Raw genomic sequence first — 16989 nt, 5'->3', positions numbered from 1 at the left:
GCGTGAGTTAAATACAACTCACCTGGCAGTTAATGTGTTAATTGAGGGCTGCACTTGGCCTATACATTAAACAAAAACTCATTGTTTTTGCTTCTGAAAAATAAATTTTTCTGGGAGTTTCAACAGTATTTCTAATGAGTTTTTTCCAGAGTTCATGAATATTCAGTTTGTCGTTATGCTCCCAAATTAACTTTAAAAAAAATTTTCTGCTTTAACAAATACATTGTGAAATAAAGCAACTGTACGTTTGACGTGATTATGTGTGTAACGTTTCTATGCATGTGTGTTTCTGCATGTGTGATAAGAATGAATTTTTTAAAACCACCCTGAGTTAGATCCCTAATTTCCTCTTTCTCAGATATCCCCAAGGCCCCTGGCAAAATCATCCCGAGCAGAAATACAGACACCTCCGTGGTGGTTACGTGGGAGGAGTCCAAAGATGCTAAAGAGCTGGTCGGGTACTACATAGAGTCGAGCGTCGTCGGCTCTGGCAAGTGGGAGCCCTGCAACAACAACCCCGTGAAGGGCTCACGGTAACTGTACGGGCTGTGGCGGGCTGGCCCGAAGGCTGCAAAGATATCCAGTGCAGGGGGATTTTTAAAAGACGCTACATTCCAAATGAATTTCAAATTAAACCTGTCTAATGCAATACATTTGACAAAAAAGGTTTACTTGTGATATTGAACACTTAAAAGCACATAATGTCAGCTATTGTAAGAGTTCATTTTATAGCTCTTTTCTGATTCTTTTCCCTTATGCCATTTCTTTTTTTTTTTTTTAACCCCTCTGTTCTGGTCTTTAATATGCAATATGATAATAGATTCCAAGGATCTAATAGGTCCTACTTAATGTAAATTACCCAGGCATTTTAAATGATATAGGAAAAAAATATCAACATTTTACAAATTCTGGACATCAACATGATTAAACCCAGTGCTAAGAAGACATAAATAACACTAAAACAAAGACATTCAGAACTGAGCAAGAACGAGACACTGCTTCTACAAAAAAATACAAAAATTTGGACTGGGCATGGTGGCTCACGCCTATAATCCTTGCACTCTGGGAGGCCGAGGCAGGAGGATCACTTGAGCTGAGGCGTTCGAGACCAGCCTGAGAAACAGTGAGACCCTGTCTCTACTAAAAATAGAAAAATTAGCTGGGTGTGGTAGCATAGGCTTATAGTCCAGCTATTCGGAAGGCTGAGGCAGAAGGATCGCTTAAGCCCAGGAGTTTGAGGTTGCAGTGAGCTGTGGTGACACCACTGCACCCTAGCCCCAGCAACAGAGCGAAACCCTATCTTAAATAAAAGACATTCAGAATACTTTGTCACCTCTTTGTAGCTGTTTCTAACGGGAGGAGGGTTATTTTTTTTCTTGCTTTCAACTATTTTATCAACCAGCTTTGCAAACTGATGGCGAGTTCTGGCATGCACCCAAACTCTGAGCCTCCTTTGATTTAGGACCAATCTGAGAAGGGGATCTTCCCCCAAGAAATTGTCAAACAGACTTGTTAGGCAGCCTCTGGCTTGGGTCACTTCTAAGTCCCAGGACCCCCATAGGATGAATTGGTTCCTTTGCAGAACATGAGAGAGTAGAGACAAAATAATTGATGGGAGAAAGCAATATGTTTTGCAAGAGATATATTGCAAAACATGCTATATATAGCATGTTGGTGTATTTCATTTTGACTCTGACTTCTCCAGCATTTTCCTGGACTGTTTAGAAACATTGGTGGAGTGTAGGCAGAGTCTCCCTTTCTACAAATAGACAGCTGCTGGAGGGCAGGCACCATTTTTTACTCATTTTTGTGCCCGTAATACCTAGCTCAGTGTCTGGAACACTGAGAGATCAAGAAATATTCCCTGAACTGAACAGACCCTAAGGACTGAAGGACTGGCCTGGATTATGGCTGCCTTTATTAAATATTTGAACATGCTAATAGTAATAGAGTCATTAGCAGACTTGTTATTACCTCTGGTTACAGTCGTTAGGATGGATTCAGATGTCACAGTGATTCATGAAACAGCTATTTATAGCCAGAATAGCTATTAAAGAGAGAGGTGGTTTTATGGGTGAAACTGCCCATGGATTCACACCTCATTATCGGAGCCTTATATCTAAATGGTAATTCTGGAGTCCATTTTTTACCCTATTTTCAGATTCTAGTATAATTTCTCAAGTAATTGTACCTTCCCTGGCATGCAGGGAGACAGAGACTAGGAGCAACCAATGTGACAGGAATCTTGTGAAAAGGAGCAATACAGCCATCAGCATATACCTGAAATAGCCATTAATAATATTAATACTACCTATTATTTATTAAATACCGCATATATGTCAGGCCCTGTCACAGGTACTTTATATAATTTATAGCTGCTCTTTAAATGAAAATTATTATGTAGGGGTTACTATCCCTATTTTATGAGTATTTGATGAGTATTCAGGGAAAAACCAGGACTTCTTATTTTTTGGCAGAGTGAGGTTAGAAAATTGCCTTAGTTGCCGTCTTGTCTAAAGCACATATGTTACCTGAATCCTTTTTCTTCCTTTTTTTTTTTTTTTTTTAAAGGGACAAGGTCTCACTCTGTCACTGAGGCTGGAGTGCAGTGGCATGATCATAGCTCACTTCAACCTCAAACTCCCTGGTTCAAGTGACCCTCCTGCGTCAGCCTCCCAATTAGTGAGGACTACAGGTGCATGCCACCACGTCCGGCTATTTTTTTCTTTGATTTTTTGTAGAGGATGGGCTCTTGCTATGTTTTCCAGGCTGGTCTCAGATTCCTGGCCTCAAGTGATCCTCCCACATCAGCTTCCCAAAGTGCTGGGATTACAGGTGTGAGCCACTGCACCCAGCATTCTTTTTAAAAAATGAATTGTTTTCATAAAGCCAGGTCACTTAGTTAAGCTGACAATCATCTTCCCTAATTTTCCTCCTAAGAAAGCTTTTTAAAACTTTTTTCCTTTAAGATTTACTTGTCATGGATTGGTGACTGGTCAGAGTTATATTTTCCGGGTCAGAGCAGTCAATGCAGCTGGACTTAGTGAATATTCCCAGGATTCAGAAGCTATTGAAGTCAAAGCTGCTATTGGTAAGTTCCTAATGCATAACTTTGTAGGGGAAAATGACTTTTTCTAAATTATAAAGGAAGATATCATCCTTTCCAGAAATTTTTTAAAGCTTCCAATATTGCTCAATGATTCCATCCTTAGATGATCATTTTTCTGACTCTAGGTGACATCTAACCCTCCGTAGCTGTCATTTTACAGATCTTCATCACTTATCCAGATTCTGTGCATCTGTAGCCTTTTCATCTTCACAAGCCCAAGTTTCCTCAGATATTTCCCACTGTGTGAAACTCCATTCTAACTTCGTGCTCATCCTAGGACTGTGAAGGGCCATCCCGACCCCATGAAGTGGTACATCACCCCTAACACAGATCATCTTGTACTTAAAAGCATTTCATCTAGGCCAGAGCCTGTCTTGTTTTCACTAACAGCTCATTAACATGCTCTTTATAAACTCCTGTAAAGTTCATGCAAGGCTTAACCATATGTTTCATCTCTGCTCACAAAGTAACCAACAACATAAAACCAGTAATAAAGTAATTATATGTATGTATGTGATGTACCTCCCAATCTTGGATAAAGTAGAAAAGGGACCCAGGTAGCTCAGAGCAGTAAAAATAAAATTTGTGGTATAGTAACACATATTTTAAAAGAAAAATTATTTAACATTGATTGTCTTCAGTTAGCAACTCATATTACTTTTTTTTAATTCTTATTCATATTACTTTTTAACAATCTTTATCATATGGACATGTTTCTTTGAGGTTAGGAGGTACAGACCATTACTATTGTAGTAATGTACATAATTCTAACTGTTATATTTCAGGATCTTTAATAACATGCTCTTGTGCACTTTATGATCCTTTTTTTTTTCATTCTGTTGAATAGTAGGGCTTTATCTTTTAAAAAATGTCTCAGATTTGCTTTTTCTTGTATATACTAAAAATGCTTTGGGTTCTGCAAATTGAAATGGTTGCTGTTATATCTGTGGTTTGTTTTTTTTTTTTGTTTTTTTTTCTCTCACTTCTCCTTTTTCCAGAATGTGGAGAAGTTGAAATGTTTGTTGGTGGACATTGTGTGACGTGTATGCTTTTCATATTTCTTGCAAGTCCAAGTGATTTCCATTAAACCAAGACTGTTTTGTTCTGCTTGTGGTCCTAATGTTTTTCTTTGTTCTATCACATAAGAGCAATTGGTACCATGTCCAGGGCTCAACACGTTTCTGTTGTTGTCTGGCAATTGTAGGGGGAGGAGTGTCTCCAGACGTGTGGCCTGCGCTGAGCGATGCACCTGGTGGACTAACAGCCTCCAGGGGGGGCATGCATGAAGCCTCTCCACCAACCTTCCAGAAAGATGCTTTACTCGGTAGCAAACCTAACAAACCTTCACTACCCAGTAGCTCCCCAAACCTGGGCCAAACAGAAGTGAGTAAAGTAAGTGAAACAGTTCAGGAAGAGCTTACCCCACCACCACAGAAAGCAGCTCCTAAGGGGAAAAGTAAGTCTGACCCCCTGAAAAAGAAGAAGGACGTAGGTGAGAGTTGAAAAAGTGCAACTGTTCCATCCGTCTCCATCAGTGTCCTCACCTCTCATCGTCTGCGTCACATTCTTCATCTGTGTTCACTTTCATCGGTGTCATACTTAATTTTATTTGTTTTCACCTAGTCATTTGAAATAACTTTCATCTAATGAGTTGTAAAAGTAATTGTATATGGGTTTGGCTTTTGCACATTATTTTGGGGGCTTAAAATTGATAGAATCCTTAATTTGGTTATAAAGCCTTTCTTGGTGTATTAGGCACGCACCCCTCTGGGCTCATTTTGCCAAGAGGATTAGACAAAAGAGCAGGAAGGAATTGGTTATCCTTGCCTGTGTGAGGTCCTTTGAAATATTCAAGTTCAGTACATGGAGAGGAAAAAGATTTCACAAAGAAGTGACATATTACCAGGGTCATAGTTTTTAATTTTTGTTGTTCATCCTCAGGTTTTTCAAGTGATTATTTGCATTTAATTTAAATAGTTAAAAATAACTCTCTTTGATAGTGATAGTGATAACTACGGAGAGTTTATTTAACCTGGTATTATAATCACAGATACCCTATGATACAGGATCAACATTCCCAGCAGTGATTTATTTAAGGCCATTTACCAGTAAGCCAAGAATGATCTGATTAAGATTTCTGGTATCTGTGGCTTATAAATTCTAGGACACAATGGTTTTTCTTACCAAATAAAAAGGAAATGATGAGCATATGCTGATAAATTTTTAAATGCCTCTCATTCATTCCTTATCTCTACCCTACCCCAACTTTTGTAAACTATTTTTTGACACCTTTATTTGTCCCTTCAACCTAAATGAGAGGGGATATTTATTTGAGACTTTATATTCAACAGTGCTCTGAAATTGAGATGGGAGGGAGAGACAGAAAGCTTTTTAAAATGTAAAGAATAAAGGAGGTTGGTGAGTGGGGAAGAGAGAAACAAACGTATTTTATTTTAAAAGTCTTCATTGTTCTGAGAATCTTTTTGAATAAGAATAAGATATTTCCCTTTATCTCCTATAATCCAAATAATCCAGAAAATTATTTTTGATGTTATTGCATATCTAAATGGATTTCTTTCCATCAACCCACCTTCTCTTCATTGAAAACTATAATTTCAGTAGTTGAGTGAAAAGTTGATCAGCAAAGCCACATAAATGAAGGACAACTTTTGAAATATTTTCCAAATATTTTTCTGGGTAAGCACTAATAAACACAATGACAGCTGTATAGTATTTTGTGCTACATGAATAATTTTCCAACATCAGGTTAAAACTAATGCAACAAAAAGTATTATGTACTAAGAGAAAGTCACATGGCAGATTGTGCCTGTTTTTTAAAAATGTTTTTTGAAGGTAGCATTAAGGTGAGCTCCAGAATAAGATTTTTCCTGTGTGTAGACAGAACCTGAATAGCTGTAAATTTTCACAAGGGTAAGTGTGCCTGAATGGTGACATGCTAGCCATTTGGAAATATATGGAAATTCTAAATGAGCAAATTGAGGCAGGAATTGATATACACATTCCATTTTTTTCAGGGAACAAATAAAAACAAAACCACATAAAGAAGCAAAAATACATACTTCAAAAAATACTTATTCTTATGGGAAAAGGAATCTTTTTTTCAGGATATTGTACCATTGTGTTGGGACAGGTTCTTTTTATCTTTGGAATTACAACTGAAGTGCACTTTTTATTGTGTGTCCATTCTTTTCCTCATACACCAAGTCGGATGCTAACTGATCAGCCTAACATTTTAGTTTTATACTGCAAGAGCTCGTGCCCTCATATGTGGCACCAATACACAAATTTACATATGGAGTCATAAATGCATTTCTGTCTACTCACGAGCTATTCCTATTGCAACAGCGGCACCGTCTCCACCCTACGGTATCACTTGTCTTGAAAGTTGTCGTGATTCAATGGTTCTTGGATGGAAGCAACCAGATAACACCGGAGGGGCAGAAATTACTGGCTATTATGTGAACTATCGAGAGGTAATTGGTGGGGTGCCAGGAAAATGGAGAGAAGCCAACATCAAGGCTGTCAGCGATGAGGCATACAAGGTGAGAGTGTGACTTTCTGTAGTATGGCATGTCCTGTGCACAAGGATACGCTTGCTGCTCACGCATGTGCACACCCACACCTTGTAAAGGATTCATATTGTCTCTCCAGTGTTCATTGTTTGCAATGGCATGACTTTTGTGCTAAATACAAGTAGTTTGGCTAACAAAGCAAAATTTATGTATTTTGGCCCGGCGCGGGGGCTCACGCCTATCTATAATGCTAGCACTCTGGGAGGCCGAGGTGGGAGGATCGCTTTAGCTCAGGAGTTCCAGACCAGCCTGAGCAACAGTGAGACCCTGTCTCTACTAAAAATAGAAAAAAATTAGCTGGGCGTGGTGGTGTGCTCCTGTAGTCCCAGCTACTTGGGAGGCTGAGGCAGGAGGATCTCTTGAGCCCCTTGATCCCAGGAATCTGAGGTTGCTGTGAGCCAGGCTGATGCCACAGTGCTCTAGCGCGGGTGATAGAGCGAGACTATCTCAAAAAATAATAATAATAATAATGTTTTCTGATTCATATACAAAAGCATAGTAATTTCTTAGAATATTTACTATAAAATGTGTACTTACTGTGAAAACTAATGTCTTTCAAAGTATCTGTAACCAATATGCTACTAGTTTGAAGAGTCCCAGCATCCAATGACTCTGGATTTTTAATAGGCAATGCTCAAATTACAGAGGATATAGGGGCGTAGCCTTGATGGCCAGGAACATCTCTCCACGTGCAAAGTGCCTCCTGTGATAGTGACTCTGATGGTCACAAAGAGGTGCTTTTCATGTGTTCCCTTCTACACAGGGGCCTCCACTGCTTGGCCACGTCAGGGCACCTGAGGGGTCTCACTGTAGCCTTAGTTGATGACTTCCTTCTTTAGAGCATCACCAGCTAGGCCCAAGGTCCCACTTCCCAACACTCCCAGAGTCCCTGCTCATTACTGTGTGGTATTCCATTATGTAGCCATATCACAAATTATTGATTTCTACTTGGGTATTTTTGCATTTTTAGCTACATCAAACAATGTAGCTATGAACATTTTTGTATGCATCTGCTGGTACATAAGCAAACAAGTTTCTCTAAGTTTTTACCTAAAAATATAATTGCTGGGTCAGAGGGTCTGTTTATCTTCCACTTTACTAGAAAATTCTATACTATTTTGTGAAGAGTAAGAGAATTCCCATTGCTCCACATCCTTGCCAACCCTTAGGATATTCACACATTTCCAATTTGACAATCTGGGTGTCAAATTAGTTTGAATCTTTTCCTGTTTATATAGTCCATTTTGAGATCCTCTTTCATAACATGCCTGTTCAAGTTTTTTGCCCATTTTTCTAATGGGTTTCTGATCGACTTGCAAAGTTCTTTCTGTGTTAGGAATATAAATCCTTTGTGGCTCTGTAAATTGTTAATATCTTCTCCCACTTAGCAGCTTGTTTTTCCACTCCTTTATGGTGACCCTGTTCATTTTAACATCAAATTTATTGTAGTCAGATTTACCGACATCTGCCTTGTCATTAGTGATTTTTGTGCCTTTTTTAAGAAATGCCTTCTCTATTTCAAGATCATGGAGTTATTGAGTAGATTATATTCTAAAAGCTTTACAGTTTTGTCACTTATGTTTGACTATTGAAATCACCTTTATATTTTGTATATGCTGTAAGGTACGGGTCAAAATTAATTTCCCTCCCCAATGGAGACATAGTTGTGTCAGCATCATCTATTGAAAAGTTTGTCCTTTTTGTACTGTTCTGCCAGGCTAGCTGTATCGTATATCAAGTTTCTGAATATGCTTGAGTCTGTTTCTGTGCTCTCTATGCTGTTCCACTGGTCTGTCTACCACTGATTTAAATATGATAGTTTTATAGTAAATTTGATAACTGGTAGATCAAGTTATCCCAGTTTATTATTCTTTTTTCAGGGCTATTCATAGTCCTTTGCATTTTGATATACATTGTAGAATTAGTTTATCAAGTTCTACCAAAAAACAAGACAAATCAAAAGAAAACACAACAATAAAAAAAATTAAAACAAAAAACCATTAGAATTCTGATTGGGATTACATTGAATCTATAAATAAATTGAGGAATAATTGATATTTTAAAATAGTGAATCTTCTAACCCAAGAACATGATATTTCTCTCCGTTTATTTTGGCCTTCTTTAAAGTCTATCATCAAAGTTTTATATAGGTTTGCATATCATTTGTTATTTATTTGTAGATACTATATATCTTCAGTGTGGTAAATTGTATTTTTATATCAGTTTTTTATTGCTAGTAAAGAGAAATATAACTAATTTTTATATATTGATTTGGCATATAATTATTATGTGTCAATTTTTGCTTAATTTTCTTACAATTTTAATGTTACCTATAAGTTTTTTTAGATTATCTCTCTATATAGTCATATTATGTGCAATGATAGTTTACTTCTTCATTTCCAAATTTTATATCTTTTACTTCATTTTCTTGCCTTATTTTCTACCCAGAGTCTTTAGCATAATGTTGAATAAAAGATGTAATGTTGGTTATTCTAAACTTGATTCTTATCTAAAAGAAAAAACTTCCAACATTTCACCATTAAGTACTGTATTATGTTTGTTATAGGTGTTTTATAGACATCTATCATCAGTTAAAGGAAGTTTCCTTCTATTCCCAGTTTGTCAAGAGTTTATTAAAATTATCAATTTTTTTTCCTGAGTCTATTGAGATGATCATATGATTTTTCCCTTTAATTTTAATTTGGTATATTCTGGTAATTGTCTAATGTTAAGACAACTTTGCATTCCTGGGATAAACTCAACTTGGACATTATGTACACTCTGTTTACATATTCCTGGATTTTTTTTTTTTTTTTGCTAGCTATCATGTAGATTTCTGCTTCTATGTTCATGAGTAAGATTATCCTGAGATTAAAATTGATTTGGTACCAATAGCTGACAAGGACAGTACAGGAAAAGAAAATTGCAGGATAATCTCACTTTATTAAGATACGATTCATATATCATAAAATTCACTCATTTAAAATGTCGCTTTATATATTTAGAAGTGATGTTATGAGATATCACTCAGGCCACTCGGTAAAGAACAGACACATTACAAGAATTTGAATATTTTGATTCCTAGCTTAGAACTCATTTGATGTTCATCTGTACATGCATTAGCTTTTTATTGCTGCATAACAAATTACTACAAATTTTGTGGCTTAAAATGACTCGCATTTGTTATGTCATAGTGTCCATGAGTCTGGAGCCTGGGCATGACGTAGCTGGGTCCTCTGCTCACAATCTAGGTGTCAGCTGAGCCGCATTCTCACCTGGAGTTTGAGTTCCTCTTCCAAGCTCATTCAGGTTGTTGACAGAATTTGGTTCCTTGTAGCTGTAGGGCTGAGGCCTCAACTTCTAGACGCCACCCTTCTCCAAATGGGAGTGGCTAGGCAGTTTAGAAGCAATGGCATTTGCTTCTTCAAGGCCATCGGGGCAATGTTTCTCTCAGGGAGGGTCCAAACCCCATTTTAAGAGTTCTTAACCTGATTAAGTCAGGCCTATCCTGGGTAGTTTCCCTTTTAATTAACCCCAAACCAGCTGATTGGAGATCTTAGTTGTATCTGTAATGTTCCTTCTCCTTTGCCATATGACGTGATACAATCACAAGACTGATGTGTCCGCAGCAACTGGGTTCCAATCTGAGTCACAGCACCAAAAAAACAAACAAAGAAACAACAACCAAAAAAAACAATCACAAGACTGATATTCCAATACCTTTGCCGTATTCTATTGGCTACAAGCAGATCATGGTTTCACCCACACCCAGGAGGAGATTACAGAAGAGTGTGACTCACTGAGGGTCACCTGTGGGTGTGTCTGACACAGAGGGTAAATAAAATGTTGAACAACTAGAAAAAAACAAACCTGAAACATTCACTGTCTGTGATGTTGTCAATGTTGCAGATTAGCGACCTGAAGGAAAACATGGTGTATCAGTTCCAAGTGGCAGCCATGAACATCGCTGGGCTGGGTGTGCCCTCAGCAGTGAGCGAGTGCTTCAAGTGTGAAGAGTGGACCATTGCTGTCCCAGGTAAATGGGGACATCATGTCCCATCGCTGCAGCTTGGAGTTTCTTCCAACAGCACCTCTAACTTGGAACTAAATTAAAGTATTTTATAGTTAACATTTAAGGGAAAAGAATTCTTTTGGTGCCTCATGTTTACCTAAAATATTTTTATGACAACATTAAATAATAGGTAGCAATGTAAAACCAAGCATAAATTCCTTATGCTTGTGTTCCAAATAAATCCTAGAGCCCCCATAGCTCAGCATTTGCACAGAGTAGGATTGGCAAAAGCACACAGTTTGAGTGCAAATGAGCATTTAAAAGGAATTCTGATCTTTGCTTTTGCTTTTTAAAGGGCATCCAATTCATATCCCACGGCAAAATTTCTCAAAAATTTCCTGCACTCCCTAGTTCTCATGCATTCTCCCACTGCTTGGAAGCCTCTCGTTTATCAGCTCCCCAAAATCTCTCTCAAAACCCAGCCTCCTTGGCATCTCTCTCCTCCAGCCTCTCTCCCAGCTCTTTACCGTACTTTGTATATGGATTTCACATGCCTGGCTAGAACTTAAGGCTGGCTTCCCTTACTCGCCTCTCTCCACTTCTCCAATCCTCTCTCTCTCTCTCTCTCTCTCTCTCTACATTTCCCAAACTCTGAATCACAAGAAAGATCACGAACTGGGCAAATAATTTCCTTTGGAGTTTGTCATGGGGGTGGTTGGGTAGGCAGGGAAGAAAATCGGAAGTACGTAGAAAAACCAACCTATGCTTAGAACTTTTATAGAGCTATAAAACCAAACATACTTAAAAATTGAATATAAACAAATTTACTAAGCCATTAAGATTTAAACTAGCAATATTAATGTATTTGGTGGATTATTTTATTTTGCTTCCAGTGGTACTGACTTCAGAGATCCAAGTACTTTGAGTGCCACAGGATGACTAAATGCTCCCATCTGGGTTTGATGTTCAACGTATTTAACAACTGGTATCACACCACCATTGACCACGTTAGAGCCCCAGGCCACACTGGGGACCCCTAGTGGGCAGCACCCCTGCCCCAGTTCCCCATTTCCTCTGTTTGAAACCCCGTGCCCTTAAGAGTGAGCATGCTGCCTTCACTAAGTGAGCTCCCATCGGCATCACTTCTCTGTACAGTGTGAATAAAAAGATTATAAATGAAACTCAAGAGAAGTTCAAGTGCTCATTCAACTTCAGCAAATATGAAGAGGCAAACACGCTGCCTTTCCTTGCACCTCCTTGAAGCCAGTGGATATTTCCTAAGTTCTTTCTGCCACTGGCACAAAAGTGGATCTGTTTCCAAATTCTTGCAATTCCTGAATAAGGTGAAATGTGAGTGACCAGAGACTAAGAAATTCTGAGCAGGCCTGTAGAAAATGTTTCAATAGAAAGTGATGGAGTTGACCAAAAATGTTGTCGGGTGAGCACTCTTGACTCGTAGAAGAAACGAAGGGGGGCAGTCCTCCACCCTCCCGACAGCCTGGCTTCTCGGACCCATCCTTGGCTCCCTGAGTGGTGTCGGGCAAGTCTTACAGAAAGAAAGCTCTTAAAGGAGAGAGCAGTAAGAATGTTTTGCCATCCTTAAGTTTGACAGATGAAAACACCGAGACTCAGGTTAAATAATATATGTAAGGTTACAGAAGTAGCAAGTGGCAGAATTAAGATTGGAAATTGGGCCTTTTTTCCCCCTAGACTACAGATGCTAGGCAACAGCAGATATAGTCCCTCCTCTGTAAAGTAGGGATAGTGTCCCTGTTTGGTTGCCTCGCCAGGTTCTAAGGATGACACAAGATCTAGGTCATAAAGGGCCTTTGCAAAATAGAACATGCCACACTAGTATGAGGTATTTGGTGTTAATATTTAAATATGTTTTCATCCCAGATGTTGGAAGACAAGAATGACGCATATTTGTAACTGATAATCCAAGGTAAAGGGCCAAACAAATATTGAACTATCAATTGCAAAACACCAAAGCATGGCATGATAGAGTCTGTGCTTGTACAAGTTGGCTTTTAGGCCACTGTGAGTCACTTTGGGTGATTTTTGACTGGCTGTTTACAAGTCAGTTGTTATTTAAAAAAAAAAGGGGGGGGGAGAGGGAAAAAGAAAATAAATATGTTACCTTCATAGCGGCTGGTGGTCATGCCAAGATAGGAGCAATCGCTTAGTAGTGTGGACTCTTCTGATAATGCGAAGACATTCATACGGGGCACATTCTGGCTTTCTCCTTTCAGAGGGTTATCAAATTACTTGGCTTCTCTGAGCTTTCTGTTAATTGTCTTAAGAATAAATGAGATAAATGAATGTAAAAATACTTGGAAGTATCTGGCACTGATTCAGGTTCTATGGGGTTGATTATATTTATTTTGATTAAAGTTTTTTGTAAACCGTTAGCTGTCATTTGTTTTTACCCATTTGTGGGATATGTACTTTAGGGGAAAGATTTCCCTCTAATTAGGAGTTATTTCTTTTTCCTTCAAAAGGACTATTATTAAATACTGTCTATAGTCATATGCCATCAAATAGAGTTGCTTTCTTCATACTGTTTGAGATTGAGGGGAATTTTTAGATTATCACTCAAAAATAGTCTGAACTGAATCTGCAACTAGCTCAAACTGTTCTGATAAAAGGTCCTTACAACTAACACAAGCCTGAGGACAACATAAGGCAAACTTTGATCCAGCCTCAGAGAGACACCTTGAGGTGGCCTTCCCCGCTTGTGTCCATGAAGGGACTTAGGCTGATGTAGAGCAGTGTGGAAACTTGATATGAAAAGACCACAGAATACCTATTTACATGGGCATGCTAGATTTAAAAAAAAAAAAAGACACCAGTATGAGATTCAGCCTTCAAACTTTAAATGTGGTTCTAAATTATACATACTTGAGTTTTCTAATCTACATTATGATTTCTGTTTTTTCATAATTCACTGGCTTCTCCCTGTCTCAGGACCACCACAAGGTCTCAAGTATAGTGAAGTCAGGAAAGACTCTCTGGTTCTCCACTGGAAACCTCCAGTCCACTCTGGGCGGACTCCAGTCACTGGTTATTTCGTGGACATGAAGGAGGCCAGTGCCAAAGATGACCAGTGGCGAGGACTCAACAAGGCAGCTATTAAAAACATATACCTGAAGGTAAGACGGTGCTCGTGGTTTTGCAATACCCTTTTTTCCTTTAAAAGGGAAAAGTGCTGAATCAATCATATTAACTTTAAAGTTAGCAAGATAAAACGTAATATCTATGCTTTGGTCTGTTTCATATTTGGGCTTCCAGTAAGATTCCATTTGATAGTGGTTGGGATTGGAGAAAGTCTCTGAGTTTCTGAGGCTTGAAACAGTTTGCTTATATTTAACCTGAATTCCTCAGCCTGGCTTTGAAAAACACCCTGCAGCTCTTCCCTCCTTGCTGCAACTTACCCACCTCACATTTTTGTTACTCAGTCTTAAAACATTACTGTTTACCATCCTCAAAAGGTGACTTTTTTATTCATATCTCTGATTATTTTTGAGGGCGCTCTTTTTACAGCGTTCACTCCAGTAATCCTGTAACTGCTGATTCTGTCGAGTCATGCCCTGTGTCACTTCACCTGCTCCAGCTTGTGCTCACGTTAGTGGAATGGGTTCGCTCAACTCTCAGCCTTTGTCCTCATTGTTATCTGTGTCATTGCCTTCCAGATTCCTCTAGGGTGTGCTAACTGACCCGGTTCCCAGCTCTGTCTACCAAAGACTGTTCTGCTATAGCCACTGAATCTCTCACTTGTACCAAATGGAAATTTCAAAAGAATGTTTTCTCCTATTGTTAGCAATGGCACCTGGAGACCCCGAATCCACACTAGGGCCTCAAAAACCACGGGGAATATGATCCTATTACTTATTACTTAGAATGAAGTGTGATTTCACCACAGTCATTCAGAAATTTGCACACTGCATTCCCACAGCCCTGTCTGATGGCAGAATAGGGTGGGCCTTGGAAGATATTCAAAATATACCTGGTCTAAAAGATCGCTCCATGACATCTGTCAGCCACTCTCTGAGGTTAAGGCATTTATAGTCGCTATAAACAATTTAAATATATCCTCCAGGAGAGATGATCCACAGATCATTACACAGCACATGCCATTAGCTCAACTTAGAATATGCCAATCAGACCTCCAGACCCTTACAAAATTCTGAAGAAATAAGAAAGGTCATCTTTTCTATGAGGAGGAGAAAAAGTCAGGGAAGGATTGGAGCCTAGGATGCCATTTGATTGTCCAGATGAGTTCAGAGGCCTCTAGATTCAAAAAAAACCCCAAAGAACAGTGTAAAATAAAGATTGGAAACATCCTGGATGGTGGTGTTGGGTGTATGTGGGATGAAGATTTCCAAGTCCTCAATCTGCCACCACACAGGATGCCAAGAGCCTGAGGTTGGACCTGACTTAGGTGACACAAACAAGGTGAGAAGCCAAGCAAAGGAGACCAACAACCCAGAAAAATAACAGAGTTTAAACACATCAAAGAGTGGCTAATGTCACTCATGTAGGAAAAGAAAAAGAAGAAAGGCAAATTTAGGGAGGAGAGAGAGAGAGAGAGACTGAGGTTGTATATACCTAACAAACCTAGAAGTGAACTTCCATAAGGAAATGAATGGTCTTCTTGTATATCAACAGCTTTTAAAGTAAGAATAGAATTTTTGATTTTTTCTGATTATAAAACTAACACATGCTCTGATGAAAAGTTCAAACAATAAAAGCATAAAGAAGAAAGTAAAAATGTCCTCCAATTCCCATAACCATTTTGGCATATATGCATTCTTCTGAATGTTTTTTACCCAAAAAATGTTCAAGCGTATAACAGAAAAAAATTTACCTATTAGGAAATATACTATGATAAACTTCAGTGAGGACAGGAGATAGAGCTCCACAAATGGCCTTTACCACAGTTGCAGCTGGAACATAATGGGCTAACTGGTTTCTGCTGGAAGCACCCGCATTCATTCCAGCATCTGGTGACTAGGCGTTCCCAGAAAGAGTGAAAGATGCATTACTTTCAACCAAAAGAATTTAACCAAACATAGTTCACACTTCCTAATTTTCCTTTTTTATTGGTAATTACAACCCAATGAGACAAGGTGGTGAGAAGGGAGTAATTGGAAGGGATAGGGGACCTGGGTGGAGGAGGCAAAGGAATGCAGTTCCTTCAGCAATTATAGGGAAGGAAAAAAATCCAAGAAAAGGAAAACAGATCAGTTATCTAGATTGCGTATTTGTGATGCTGTTGCGACCAGTGGTCATTGCCCCCATGGTGATGGAGGAGTGGAGTGGTGCTCCTGTCATCCCGGCGACTGGACTCTAGAATAAGAATACACTTCCTGCACGCGTTGCAGTCTGACTCACAGCCACACGTTACCTAAGTGGCAGGTGCAGATGTGTCAGGCACCTGGCTATTGGTCTATTTTTATCACAATAAGGAAATATTTCTGTTTCTTTCTGGAAAGCCACCGTTTCCTGGCATTATTTCTAAGCATAGAATTTAAATATATCAAAAATCTATGCATTTAGCTTGTGCCTAAATTCAAGTTCATTTACAGATTAAAATCCATTTCAAAAATCCATTAAGCTCTAGGGAAAGCTATCACTATAAAGATAGTGACATTCTATTGTCATAAACACAATACAATTAAATAATTAGATTAAAAACATAACAATTTAATGCATAGCTCATTTAAATACATGGTCACAAACGCTTCACTTAATTAAATAAATTTATTCTAGCATTGTTTGATTTAAATCACTTTTTTTTTTTTTTTTTTTTTTGAGACAGAGTCTCACTCTGTTGCCCAGGCTAGAGTGAGTGCCGTGGCGTCAGCCTAGCTCACAGCAACCTCAAACTCCTGAGCTCAAGCAATTCTTCTGTCTCAGCCTCCCGAGTAGCTGGGACTACAGGCATGCACCACCATGCCCGGCTAATTTTTTTTTCTATATATATTTTTAGCTGTCCATATAATTTCTTTCTATTTTTAGTAGAGATGGGGTCTCGCTCTTGCTCAGGCTGGTCTCGAACTCCTGAGCTCAAACGATCCGCCCACCTCGGCCTCCCAGAGTGCTAGGATTACAGGCGTGAGCCACCGCGCCCGGCCAAAATCACATTTTTGATATTGATTTCCATCATACGTTTTAGGCATACAAAATTATGCCCTATGTATGTAACAAATTCCTTTTTTTTGAGACAGAGTCTTGCTCTGTCACCCTGGCCAGAGTGCAGTTGCATTATCATA

At 38.8% G+C, this 16989-nt stretch overlaps 1 protein-coding gene across 2 annotated transcripts in view; it reads left to right on the top strand.

Moving 5' to 3' along the window:
* The window catches only part of MYOM1 (myomesin 1), a 125622-nt gene that overhangs the window by 66066 nt on the left and 42567 nt on the right, over positions 1–16989 (top strand). The window contains exons 15-20 of one of the 2 annotated variants that reach the window (XM_069468217.1): positions 359–533; positions 2970–3091; positions 4314–4601; positions 6476–6672; positions 10612–10738; positions 13682–13866. In XM_069468217.1, coding sequence (XP_069324318.1) covers positions 359–533; positions 2970–3091; positions 4314–4601; positions 6476–6672; positions 10612–10738; positions 13682–13866 — 1094 coding nt within the window. The remainder of the gene's footprint in view (positions 1–358; positions 534–2969; positions 3092–4313; positions 4602–6475; positions 6673–10611; positions 10739–13681; positions 13867–16989) is intronic. The other variant, XM_069468218.1, reaches the window with a different exon arrangement.

This window comes from Eulemur rufifrons, chromosome 5, assembly GCF_041146395.1.
Source record: "Eulemur rufifrons isolate Redbay chromosome 5, OSU_ERuf_1, whole genome shotgun sequence".
Classification (NCBI taxonomy): Eukaryota; Metazoa; Chordata; class Mammalia; order Primates; family Lemuridae; genus Eulemur; species Eulemur rufifrons.
This window is presented reverse-complemented; position numbering and strand designations above follow the sequence as displayed.